This window comes from Callospermophilus lateralis, chromosome 7 (assembly GCF_048772815.1).
Source record: "Callospermophilus lateralis isolate mCalLat2 chromosome 7, mCalLat2.hap1, whole genome shotgun sequence".
NCBI classification, from domain to species: domain Eukaryota; kingdom Metazoa; phylum Chordata; class Mammalia; order Rodentia; family Sciuridae; genus Callospermophilus; species Callospermophilus lateralis.
In genome coordinates this window covers 23,285,529-23,299,737 of record NC_135311.1, presented here as the reverse complement: position 1 = coordinate 23,299,737, position 14,209 = coordinate 23,285,529, and the positions used below count along the sequence as shown (strand labels likewise).

The 14,209-nt window shown below is 32.3% G+C and overlaps 1 protein-coding gene across 1 annotated transcript; it reads left to right on the top strand.

Moving 5' to 3' along the window:
- The first annotated feature begins 11,530 nt into the window (after window positions 1-11,530).
- On the top strand, window positions 11,531-12,859 carry LOC143404727 (uncharacterized). The gene has a single exon (XM_076862914.1). The coding sequence runs from the start codon at window positions 11,531-11,533 to the stop codon at window positions 12,857-12,859; it is 1,329 nt and encodes a 442-aa protein (XP_076719029.1).
- Window positions 12,860-14,209: the final 1,350 nt, after the last annotated feature.

Sequence of the window (14,209 nt, the reverse complement as noted above, 5' to 3'; positions counted from 1 at the left end):
GGTGAGGATACAGTTTCACAGTGAGAGTGGTTATCCAAATCTGGGAATGTTAAATTGATGTGTCAGTTTCCTTATAAACTGAGAGATTAACAGTCTATTAGCTTAATTTGCTTTTTAATTTTTTTATAACTTTTTGCCATGTAATTCAAGTTGACCCAAGGACCTAAGTGTTTTGTAATAGTTTGATAGTTAAAATTTTTATTCTATTGTTTTAGAAGTGAGTTGTGATGTTGTGTTCTGAAGAAGTAAAAGTAATTTTTTTAAATACAGTACTTGTTTTATGGTATGTGTAAATATGAGAAGATAGACAACTTTGACCATTCAAATAAATATGTGAACTGTTGGATGTTTTCGTATGTCTTTAGTGATCTCATATGGTCACTGAGGTGACCACTGTTGTATGAGTAAAATTATTACTTATAATTTTGCTATGCATGTCTCAAGTATCATTGCTTTGTTGGTTTATGCTTCTTTTGAATATTCAATAACTAATTGCTACTATTATTCATCCTTTGGTATTATGTTGGATTTTTTTTCCACTTCTTTGCCTCAGTGTTTTACTTCACACATGCTGCTCCCTGGGTTCCATTATACCAATTTTATCCACCAATTTTGCTGCTTGTAACTAATTATTAGGGCTGGGGATATCCCTTAGTTGGTAGAGTGCTTTCCTTGCATACACAAGGCCCTGGGTTCAATCCCCAGCACCACAAAAAAGTATCTTATTGAATGGATGAGGTCACTACTATATGTGAAAGACACTTCTTTTAACTCTCAGTACATTTTTTAAGAGAAATAAATACTATGTCATCAATCATGTAATTTATGTGATATGTATTTACTCATTTTTATTTCAGGAACCATTGACATTAAGTGATGTGATCATTGATTTTTCTGAAGAGGAATGGAAATGCCTGAACCCTTCTCAGCAGACTTTATATGGAGATGTGATGTTAGAGATCTGTAGAAACCTACTCTTTATTGGTGAGCCTAAATTTAAGTCAGAATTTCTAATTCAAAACCAAGGATTATTTTTTTTAAAACTTTGTAGAGTATCTTATTGCAATTTCTATTCTGCATGAAAAAAGTTTTAGATTCTTATTTTTACGACAAAGATTGGCATTTGTTTATGTAGAAAAGAAAATGTTGAAGGTTTTTCTTTTTATGTTTAATTTATCTTTTCTAAATAGTGGTCACAATGTAGAGAATGAAAATGGTTTCAAATTATTTTAGTGTTTTTTTCTGGAAAAAAAAAGGAAAATAATTGTGTAGAATCTTATGGGGTATTTTCTTTTTCTTTTTTCCTAATGAGGACAACATTAAGAAGACTTCTGTAGTTATCAAGAAAATAACAAAATGTGACACATTTCATTTTCCATCAAAAATTTTTGCTTTCTTGAAGTAATCCTTGGTCACCTTTCTGTCCCCAAAGAAATAACCTTGGGATTTGAAGAGAAAACTGACAGTAGACATATCAAAGTGGGTATAAATCAATGAAGCAAAGAGTATAGACAAAAGGTCCAAATGTCAAAGAGGAATTCACATGTTAAAATGTTAATTGATAAGCTAAAATCCAACAGAAATTAGTTTTTCAAGCCTAGGTTTGTTTCTATTGCAATCAATAAAGAGCATTCCATGCTCTATATTTACCATGCACTCAATTATTTAAGCTCCTTCTTGTCCTCCAGTGATCTCCCTACATTCAAATTAACAAAGTAAGTATTGTAGGAAAGTAAAAAAAAAAAAAAAAAAAAAAATAGAAGAAGAAGAAGACACATAGACAAGAGGCAGGAAAGGTGGCATAATGGCAAAGAGGCCAAGCTGCCAAGCTTTATTTGTATCAATAGGTTAATTTAGGTCATTGTCATCATGACTACATATTGTCATTTTATTACTAGGCAGGTTAGAAATTTAGCAACATTATGCACTTTATTCCTCAGTTATATACTAAATTGCAATGTGCAAACTTAGGAATTTTGTATAGCTCTCAAGAAATTCCATTGTATAAACTTACTGTTATGTAGGGAGTTTCAGGCTCATTGAAACGTTGTGCTTGTAAAAAAAAAGAGAGAGTTCCTTTATTCTCAGGAGCTGTCTTCCAGAGATCATGTTTGAGGCTGATAAGACTCTAGTGCAGAGCCTTTTTGAGCAGAGCATTTTGCCATAGCAGCTTGATATTGCACATGCATTTAATTACATTACTAGTTCCTAGGGAAAATTCCAGGGCATTCTAAGTGTGGGAAACAGAGTGCCTGTTACCCCTGGACTAGGAATTTGCTCAACAGAGGAATGATTCTCTGTATATTTCCACAGTCAGAATCCCTACAAAATATTCCACAATGCCTGTGAGGATATGCAAAACCTGACACTTATTTGTATTCGGGGGCTCCCTTGAAAATCTGCTAATTTCCAAATACCTCTAAGTAAAACCATAATATATTAATATTATAGAAGAGTTTTTTTAATATAATTTAAATATTTATTCATTCAAAATTTTCTCATCAGAGCTTTATATAAATGCTTATACTGGACATTCTGTGAATTTATTCTGCTATGTAATGAATAGCAGTAATTCACAATGCCTGCTCCTAGTGGTTATGTAAGTATAGCTGATCAATGTGGTTTAAAGAAGAATTTTCAGGGCTTAGACTATAGTTTAGTGGCAGAGGGCTTGCCTCACACATGTGAGGTACTGTGTTTGATCCTTAGCATACATAAAAATAAGCGGATAAAATAAATGTATTCTGTCCACCTATAAATACAAAATAATTAAAAGAAAGATTTCTATTGTAATACAATTATTCAGAATTTTGTGGGTTACATTACTCTAATTCTTGTGTCTTTTTTGAGTTTCACTCTTTAGACAGCTTCAGTGTTTTCATTATTTTTCTCACATCAGTGATATTGTTTTTATTTTTATATCTATATGTTATGATTAAATAGAAATTATCATAATTTGTCACTTTAGGAAAACATTAGGTGAAATTAGACTGCACTTGAACCATGTGCCAATTTTCAATCAAGTTTTCTATACTTTTACTTACATGTATAAATATTACCCCTGTTTTATTTATGATTTATGTATAGTGCCTTGTTTACCCTGTTCTTGTGCTTCTTCATGTAATATATCTAAATTTTGTTATGTGTATATACACACTGCAGATTGAACTCAGAGTTTCTATATATATAAATTTTGTTATATACATGTATATGTACTGCAAATTGAACTCAGAGGTTCTTATAATATTTACCTTCATCATCACCCCCTTTTGACTTTTAGTTTAAAATAGACTCTTGGTAAGTGGCTAAAGCTAAAATTTTATTTGCATGCCTCAGCCTTCCAAGTAGCTAGAATTAATGGCATATTCATCATCTCTATATATATGAATCTGTTCTTTTGTCTAGGAGTAAGATTTTTAGCTTTTTAAAGGTACCATAAAGATTTTTACAAGTCTTTAAACTTTTATATGTTTGTCAAATTTGTAATTGTGATCAAAACTGTGTAACTTTCCTGAATTTACTGTCTTATATATTTTAAATTTACTGGTCAGTAGTGTTCTTTCAAATTTTTTTGTAACATTTTTTTCTAGAAAGTTTGGATCAACTAAAAAGTAAGTTCATTTTTCATCCAAACAAGTGCTCCTGGGGCTGGGATTGTGGCTCAGCGGTAGAGCACTCGCCTAGCACGGGCGGGACCCGGTCCGATCCTCAGCACCACATAAAAACAAAGGCATTGTGTTGTGTCCATCTACCTAAAAAATTACTATTTCACTTAACACACTATACTAAAAGTTGACCGTTGTAAATATTATTAATTTCTTATCTTTGAAAAGTTTGAAAACTTTTCATAGTTCATTCCAAATTGCCTTCATGTAATTATGTGAAATGATATTCGATTGGCTTGCCACATTGGTCTCTATTGAATGTTGTTTTAATGAGAATAGATCTGTAAATATATTTTAATTTTACCATCAAGTTGAGGGCTAATTGATGTACTTTCAGTTTTCTTACTCGGGGCTTTCTCAAATACCCTCAAAATATATTGAATATTGTAGCTTTTATTATTTTTATATCAGGAAGGAGTTTATAAAAAATTTTAATATGTGTAGCTATTGATGCACCCAGGATACTCCACAGAATTGTTCAAATAACTTATTTGTTTATACAAAAGTAATATTGATTATTTGGTATTACATGGACTGCTTAGATTATTTGGGGTGCTATAGGATTTTTTTTCCTTTTTCTTTCTTCTTTCTTTCTTTCTTTTTTTTTAGCAGAGTTTCTTTTGAATTAAGCCACATCAACAACACTCAACACTTTTTTGGGAAGGGTACTGGGGATTGATCTCAGGTGCACTTGGTCACTGAGCTACATCCCAAGCCCCATTTTTAATTTTATTAGAAATATGATCTCCTTGATTTGCTTAGCACCTCTCCTTTGATGAGGCTGGCTTTGAACTCAAAATCTTGCTGTCAGACTCCCAAGCTGCTTGAAATACAGATGTGTGTTACCATGCCTGGTTGGCAGCTGTTTTTATATTTCTTTTTGTGACGGTGTCTATCTAAGTTGCTTAGGGCCTTGTTTAATCACAGAATTTGGCTTTAAACTCATATTCATAAATTTTGAAGATCACTTTCACTTTGGTTTTGGAACTTATTGTGTTATGTTAGAAAGCAACTTCAATATTTTAATATCTTTAACATTTTTTTGTGCTTTTAACCTGATCTCTTTGGAATAATATTCCATACACTATAGAGAAGATTGCCTCTGTAAACCTAATTAGTTTTTAATGCTTTTTGAAATTTTTTTTTTAATTCCCTGGGTACTAATGCAATGCTATTTTTTTTCTTTGCATTAATTGGGAATTGATGTTTCCTTTGTTGCTTTCTATGATGTTGAATTTTTAGTGTGTGTTTTCTTTCTATATATGAAAAATATGTTTGTGTTACAAATATATTCACTATGATTGTATTCCCAGGATTGGTCATATTTATCTTTGTATAATAATCTACTTTGTCTCTTATTTATATAGTATTATAATCTTTGTAATTTTGAATGTAATATTTGTTATATCTTTTTGATTTAGTCTTTTTGTGACCTTATATCTAAAGACAATCTTCTGTAGATTTACATCTGAAATAGTTAACATATTTTTAGGTTTAATCTTGTTAGTCACATTGTGTTCTGATTAGTTTTTTTCAAAATAGTTTATTTGTACTTAAGTTACTGATGAGGAAGAACTTACTTCTGTAGTTGTCAAGTTTTGTTTATTTCTTATAATTTTTTCTACTATTAAAAACTGCCTCAATTTGTAGTTCATAAAAATTTATAGTGATATTTCATTTTTTCCTATTTTTTATCTTTGATGTTTATTTTGTCATTATTTGGAATTACATAAAAGTACTTAAAAACAGTAGAATAAATTGGAAATAACATTCTTATGTTCTTATGTGAATACACAACCAGTGTAACTCCACAAAATTTACCACCACAAAAATAGGTAGTTATACTTTATGAATGTATAATATATGAAGATATGTTCTACTGTCATGTATTACTATAGAAGAAATTTTAAAAGTTTCTTAGTTTGCACTATGTTTCAAACTGAATTAACTTTGGTTTTCTAAGATAATCAGTGTCTTTACATGTTTTGCCATGATTTATTATTGATTTCACACTTGCTTTTCTAACTTATGCTGATTAACAAAGAATTATGATAATTTTTACGCTTTAGTTTTCCAAATTCTATAGTAGAATCAAATGTTTTATGTACAACAATGAAAATAAAATAAAATATATATTTGTATATGTATATATATATATATATATTTTTTTTTTTTTTACATAAGCTTTCAAATTTTTTATCATTGCTGTTGTGCAGATTTATTTTATTGGAAAGATTCCATTGATTATTTCTCTTAGAGCAGGCCAAGAAGTAAAGTCATTTTTGAATATGCCTATATCTAAAGCCTGTATTTTTTTTAAAGTTTAAAAAATGGTATTGGTGGATAAAGTATTCTAGGTTCATATTTTCTTTTTTTTTTTTCAACATACATACCTTTATGCTCCAATTCTTTTCTGGAAGCCTTCTGCAAAGAAATCAATGGTTAACCATAAAACAATATCATTATAATTAAAATTTCTCTTTTTCTCAGTCATATCAAAATTTTTTCTTGAAGAAGAGTTTCAAAAGTTTGATTATAAATTTATTAACTTGTGTTATTTATTTATTTATTTATTGTTACTGGGGATTTAACTCAGGGACACTCAATCATTGAGCCACATCACCAGCCTATTTTGTATTTTGTTTAGAGACAGGGTCTCACTGAGGTGCTTCATGCATCACCATTGCCGAGTCTGTCTTTGAACTCATAATCCTCCTGCCTTAGCCTCCCCAGATGCTGGGATTACAGTCATACACTACATTATCCAGCCCTACCTGTGTCTTTTAATTAATTCTAGCCTTTAATATATTCTTCAAATTTCTAATGTATGAGACTGTGTGTGTGTGTGTGTGGGGGGGTGGGTGTGTGTGTGTGTGTGTGGTGCCAGGAATTAAGCCCCACCTTTTGCATGTGAAGTAAACATTCTACCATCTGAGCTGTATCCCCAGCCTGAGGCATTGTTTTATAAAAAAATATTTTTGTATATAATTTCTGCTTTTTCTGTTGCTATATTTTTTCTGAATTTCTTTCAATTTTCTACATTGTTATTTATTTTATTAAATATCTTTCAAGTAGTTATTTGGCATTGCTTAGTTATTTAACAGCATCAACTTTTTAACTCTCAAATACTAGTGTTATATTCTTTGTTTGCTTGAGTTGATGATACCCTTTATTATAGGAGCTATTATTTTCATTGAAATTTTTATATTTAAAATCTGTTAAACTACATCATTAAAGTCATTTTGGAAAATATTTGTAAGTTACAAAGGAAACAAAAACAGGTCATGTGCAATGATATGTCAATGTAATTCCATATAACTGGGAAGCTGAGGCAGTGGAATGCCAGTTGAAATAAATTTCAGCATCTTTCTGATAAAGTGTCTCAAAAAAAGCATAAATATAGAAGTGTCTTGGATATATTTTAGTGATAGAATACTCCTGTGTTCAATCTTAAGAAACAAACCCCAAAGAGATAACAAATAAGTAAGAGATATTCATTTCCTGCAACATTTGTGTCACAGGTGGAGTCTGAGTATTTTGAAGTGAAGGGCTGTGATTTGACATTGTTGTGGTAATAGTAGTCAGTTTGAATGTTGTCTTCATCTGTGGTGCTATAAATTTTTAAGATGATTTTCAAAGTTTTCACAACTTTTGTCAGTGTATTCTAGTAAACTCTGTATAGTTCTTGAGTAAAAGTGGCTTTGAATTATACTGTTCTCTGACTATCCCCCCACTTTATAAAATTTTATATATTTGCAGAGTATATTCATCATAGTGTAGTAAGCGGAATAACTTGCTATTTTAATTTTTTTTCAGGTATGACTTCTAGTCAAAACCAAGAATTTTCAGGAGAGCAAGAAATAAAATGTTTTTTGCAAAACTTGATAAAGAGAAGGTATGTATAACAAGACAGTAATGCTTAATTTTAAATAAGGAATAGAAATTGAAAGAGAAGGAAATTTTTAAAATTCTTTAAATGAAGAAAAAACATGAAAATTATTTATACAGAAAATTACACAAAATTACACAAAAATGCCCCAAATTTATTTATCCAAGCATTCATCAGGTTATATTATTATAAACATCTCAAAAGATTGACTGCTCAAATGTGCCAGTCACTTTTTATTTGGTTAAAACTTTTAATTACATTATTGTAATCATAAACTTTTTACTACTTTGTATTCTGTGTAAAAAAAACTTACAATTCAAAATATTTTCAAATTCAAAAACATGTATCAAATTACATATATATGTGATATTTGCAAGCCATTATGAAGCTGCACCTTCACAATATCTTCAGGAAAATAAAGATTCAACCAGTTTGCTCAGCTTTAGAAATAGGCAAGTTTTTTAAATTTTATTTTATTTTTTTTATTAGCTACACAGGACATTACAATGATCTTGGCAATTCATACATTTGAATCATTGGGGTATAATTTCTCATTTTTCTAATCGTACAGATTGCAGAATCACACTGGTCATAGAATCACCTATACACATACAGCAATCATAAGGTCTATTCTCTTCTGCTGCCCTTCCTATCCCCCCTACTCCTCCCCTCCCCTCCCATCATTTCTCTCTGTCTAATCTAATGTGACACACTTTTTTTCTCTCATCACAACATCATACATGTATTCTGTATAACAATGAGGTTCTCCTTCCATCTTCAGTGCAACTCCCCTTCTCCCTCTTTTTCCCTCCCACCTCTCTTCCCTATTTAGTGGTAGTCTTCTTCTCATGCTCTTCCTCCCTATCCTATTTTGAGTCACCCCCCTTATATCAGAGAAGACATTTGGCATTTGTTTTTTTAGGGATTGGCTAACTTTACTTGCATAATCTGCTCTAATGCCATCTATTTCCCTGCAAATGCCATGATCTTGTTATATTTTAGTGCTGAGTAATATTCCATTGTGTATAAATGCCACATTTTTTTAATCCGTTCATCTATTGAAGGGCATTTAGGTTGGTTCCACATTCTAACTATTGTGAATTGTGCTCTATAAACATTGATGTTGCTGTGTCCCTGTAGTATGCTCTTTTTAGGTCTTTTGGGTATAGTCTGAGAAGGGGAATAGCTGCATCAAATGGTGGTTCCATTCCCAGCTTTCCAAGGAATCTCCATACTGCTTTCCAATTTGGCTACACCAATTTGCAGTCCCACCAGCAATGTATGAGTGTACCTATTTCCCCACATCCTCACCAGCACTTATTGTTGTCTGACTTCATAATGGCTGCCATTCTTATTGGAATGAGATGGTATCTTAGAGTAGTTTTAATTTGTATTTCTCTGATTGATAAAGATGGTGAGCATTTTTTCATGTATTTTTTGGTTGATTGTATATCCTCTTCTGAGTAGTGTCTGTTCCAGTTCTTGGCCCATTTGTTGATTGGGTTATCTATTTTTTTGTTGTTGTTGTTTAACTTTTTCAGTTCTTTGTATACTCTAGAGATTAGAGCTCTATCTGATGTTTGAGGGGTAAAAAATTGTTCCCAGGATGTAGGCTCCCTATTCACTTCACATATTATTTCTTTTGCTGAGAAAAAACTTTTTAGTTTGGGTTCATTCCATTTGTTGATTCTTGGTTTTAAGTCTTGTGGTATAGGTGCTATAGGTGCTATAGGCCTGCCCCCATGGGATGAAGATTAGGGTCAACTTTATCTTCTATTAGATGCAGAGTCTCTGGTTTGATTCCTAGCTCCTTGATCCATTTTGAGTTGACTTTTGTGCATGGTGAGAGAAAGGGATTCAATTTCATTTTGTTGCATATGGATTTCTAGTTCTCCCAGCACCATTTGTTGAAGATGCTATCCTTTCTCCATTGCATGTTTTTAGCACCTTTGTCTAATACAAGGTAGTTGTAATTTTGTGGATTTGTCTCTGTGTCCTCTATTCTGTACCATTGAACTACCAGCCTGTTTTCCTGCCAATACCATGATATTTTTGTTACTATTGCTCTATAGTATAGTTTAAAATCTGGAATTGCAATACCACCAGTTTCACTCTTCCTGCTTAGAATTACTTTAGCTATTCTGGGTCTTTTATTTTTCCAGATGAATTTCATGATTGCTTTTTTTATTTCTGCAAGGAATGTCATTGGGATTTTGATGGGAATTGCATTGAATCTGTAAAGTGCTTTTGGTAATATGGCCATTTTAATAATATTAATTCTACCAATCCATGAGCAAGGTAAATCCTTCCATCTTCTAAGGTCTTATTCTATTTCTTTCTTCAGGGATCTGTAGTTTTCATTGTATAGACCTTTCACCTCTTTTGTTAGGTTGATTCCCAGTTTTTTTTTTTTTTTTTTTTTTTGAGGATATTGTGAATGGAGTAGTTGTCCTTATTTCCATTTCAGAGAATTTGTCACTGATATACAGGAATGCCTTCGATTTATTGGTATTGATTTTATATCCTGCCACTTTGCTGAATTCATTTATAGTTCTAGAAGTTTTTTGGTTGAACTTTTTGGTTATGCTAGGGATCATGTCATCGGCAAATAGTGCTAATTTAAGTTCTTCTTTTCCTATATTTATGCCTTTAATTTCTTTTGTCTGTCTAATTGTTCTGGGTAGTGTTTCAAGAACTATGTTGAATAGAAGTGGTGAGAGAGGGCATGCCTGTCTTATTCCAGATTTTAAAGGGAATACCTTCAATTTTTCTCCATTTAGAACTCTGCTGGCCTGAGGCTTAGCATATATAGCTTTTACCATGTTGAGGTAATTTCCTGTTATCCCTAATTTTTCTAGTGTTTTGAACATAAAGGGATGCTGTATTTAGAAATAGGCATTTTAATGAAAAAAAATCAATACAATAATAAAATGCTTAAAAATCAATTATGTTTTATAACTTTCAATAATCTCTACATGAGTGCACATTAGATAAAAGTCTACAGATTGATAATATAAAATTCCAGTATTCTAATCTGTCTTTATTATAAAGTAATAAGGAGTTGATTTTCTATACAATACAGACAAATTGTCTTATCATTTAAGCCATAGCAGATGTAGATACTTGGAGAGACCTCTATATTTATGATAAATCTTTCAATATCTATAGACATGTTTCTACCCTAGGTAATTTGCAGTACATTTGTTTTTGGTGTAATACAGTATTAATTCTGTAAAACTCATTAAAATTTACGTCTTATTTAAATCCTAGAAAACACCCATATGATCATTTTAAAGAGCTTTACAATGGTAAAAGTGAGAAAGATTTTAACCCATGCCCCAAATTTATTTATCCAAGCATTCACAACCAAAAAACAAATTACAGATATAAGGTATATGAAAGCACTTTTAGTAAAACTGCAAGCATTTCTGAACACCAGAGAATTAATATTGGAGGGAATCCCTACAAGTTACAAAAATATGTAAAAGCATTTAAAGATTCCTCAATTGTATATCAGAGCAGTGATAAAGCCTCCATAAATAAAGGATGTAGAAAACATTTTACTCAAAATGTATCCATTACTAAAATCCACAGGCTTTACAGTGAAGATAAACCTTACAAATATAAGAAATGGGAAAATGTCTTTAAGTGTTGTTCAAGCATTTTTAAAAACTACAGTAATCATAGTGTAGAGAAAATCTGGAAATGTAAGGAATGTGGCAAAGCTTTTAATCAAAAATCATACCTTAGGGGCTGGGGATGTGGCTCAAGCGGTAACACGCTCACCTGGCATGTGTTGCATGCTGGGTTTGATCCTCAGCACCACATAAAATAAAATAAAGATGTTGTGTCCCCCGAAAACTGAAAAATAAATATTAAAAAATATTCTCTCTCTCTCTCTCTCTCTCTCTCTCTCTCTCTCTCTCTCTCTCTTTCTCTTCTCTCTCTCTCTCTCTAAAAAAAATCATACCTTAGTATGCACCAGAAAATTCATACTGGAGAAAAGCAATACCAATGTAAAGAATGTGGAAAAGCTTTTAATCAAAGATCAAGCCTTACTCAACACCAGAGAATTCATACTGGGGAGAAACCATACATATGTAAAGAATGTGCCAAAGCTTTTAATAAAAAATCACACCTTATTCAACACCAGAGAATTCATACTGCAGAGAAAACTTACAAATGTAAAGAATGTGACAAAGCTTTTAATCAAAAATCATGCCTTACTCAACATCAGAAAATTCATACTCGAGAAAACCCATACAAATGTAAAATATGTGGCAAAGCTTTTAGTGGAAACTCAGGACTTATTATTCACCAGCTAATTCATACTGATGAAAAGCCATACAAATGTAAAGAATGTGTCAAATCTTTTAATCAAAAATCATACCTTACTCAACACCAGAGAATTCATGCTGGGGAGAAACCATACAAATGTAAGCAATGTGGAAAAGCCTTTAATCAAAAATCAAACCTTAATAAACACCAGAAAATTCATACTGGGGAGAAGCCATACAAATGTAAAGAATGTGACAAAGCTTTTAATCAAAAATCACACCTTACTCAACACCAGATAATTCATAATGGAGAAAAGCCATACAATTGTAAAGAATGTGGCAAAGCATTTAATCAAAAATCAAATCTTAGTCAACACCAGAAAATTCATACTGGGGAGAAGCCATACAAATGTAAAGAATGTGGCAAAACTTTTAATCGAAGATTATACCTTATACAACACCAGAGAATTCATACTAGGGAGAAACCATACAAATGTAAACAATGTGGCAAAGCTTTTAATCAAAAATCATACCTTACTCAACACCAGAGAATTCATACTGGGGAGAGACCATACAAATGTAAAGAATGTGGCAAAGCTTTTAATCAAAATTCATGCCTTACTCAACACCAGATAATTCATACTGGAGAGAAGCCATACAAATGTAAAGAATGTGGCAAAACTTTTAATCGAAGATTCTACCTTATACAACACCACAGAATTCATACTAGGGAGAAACCATACAAATGTAAACAATGTGGCAAAGCTTTTAATCAAAATTCATGCCTTACTCAACACCAGAGAATTCATACTGGGGAGAAACCATACAAATGTAAAGAATGTGGCAAAGCTTTTAATCAAAATTCATGCCTTACTCAACACCAGATAATTCATACTGGAGAGAAGCCATACAAATGTAAAGAATGTGGCAAAGCTTTTAATCAAAAATCAAACCTTAGTCAACACCAGAAAATTCATACTGGGGAGAAGCCATACAAATGTAAAGAATGTGGCAAAGCTTTTAATTGAAGATCATTCCTTAGTGAACCCCAGAGACTTCATACGGGAGAAAAGCCATACAAAGGCAAATACTGTGGCAAAGCTTTTAATCAAAGATCATAACTTATTCAACAACAGAGAATTAATACTGGGGAAAAGTTATACAAGTGTAAAGAATATGGCAAAGCTTTTTATCAAAGATCACACATTTCTCAACAAAAGAATTCATAGTGCAGAGAAACCACACAAATCCAAAGAATGTGGCAAAGCTATTTCTATTAGAAAAATCTCATTGTTCTCCAAAAAATTCATACTACATCAGAGCTATATAAATGTAATGAATGTGGCAAAGTGTTAAGTATGCTTCAAGTGTTACCACGCAACAGGTGATTCTTACTTCAAACCATCCTCACACACCTATAGATTGTAAAAGTCATTTTTTGTGGGATCACACCTTATTGGTCACCAGAAATTTCAGACTGGAAAGAAAAATTACAGTTGCCTGGAGATAGTTTTGGAGAGCTGACTGCATGAAACCCCACACTGGCCCAACCAGCCATGACCCAGGAGCCCATGGAAGTGAGCAGGGAGCACAGTTGGAACCTTGGCCCTCTTTCCTCCTGTGAACCTCTCCAGTTCACTTGCCCCTTTCTCAATTACTTTGTATTGATTGAATTAAAATAATCTTTTTTTTCAAAAGCTATGTTTGAACTTAAAGGCCACTTTTGTACCAAACCAACACATTAATAAAACTATCTTATGACTAAAATCTATGATCACATCAAAGTTTTCTTCCATAACCTCAGATGGATAGCATGGTCCTTTGTCAATATTTATTTATTTATTTTTGTACTATACCAGGGATTGAATTCAGGGGCACTCAACCACTAAGCCACATCCAAGCCTTATTTTGTATTTCTTTAGAGACACAATTTTAATAGTTGCTTAGGGCCTCACTTTTGTTAAGGCTGGATTTGAACTTGCAATTCTTCTGCATCAGCCTCCCTAGCTACATGGATGAGAGGCATGCACCACTACATCCAGAAGTTAATGTCTCTTGCTCTGCAGTTAGATACAAAATTTTACTCAGGATTTGGTGTCCATAAAAACATTCAAAAGCTGTTTTTGTCATACTTCAGGCATCAGATTCTGGCTTTTTAAATGTCCTGCATGATACAATTTAGCTTTCTACATCAAATGCAGAGTTTACAAGTTTGAAACCAGATGACTGAGAAACAAAGATATTGAACAGCAAAATGCAACACATCCAGTTGTTAAATCCACACATGTAGTGGGTTTGAATGATTACACTGAATAGACACCAGGAGTCTTGTCCATGACCCCCTGAGCCCCCTGAACCTCCAGAGGGTCTGCACAAAT

What these genes read in the sequence shown, in the direction of transcription:
- LOC143404727 (XM_076862914.1), top strand. Translation starts at nt 11,531, where the DNA reads ATGCACCAGAAAATTCATACTGGAGAAAAGCAATACCAATGTAAAGAA.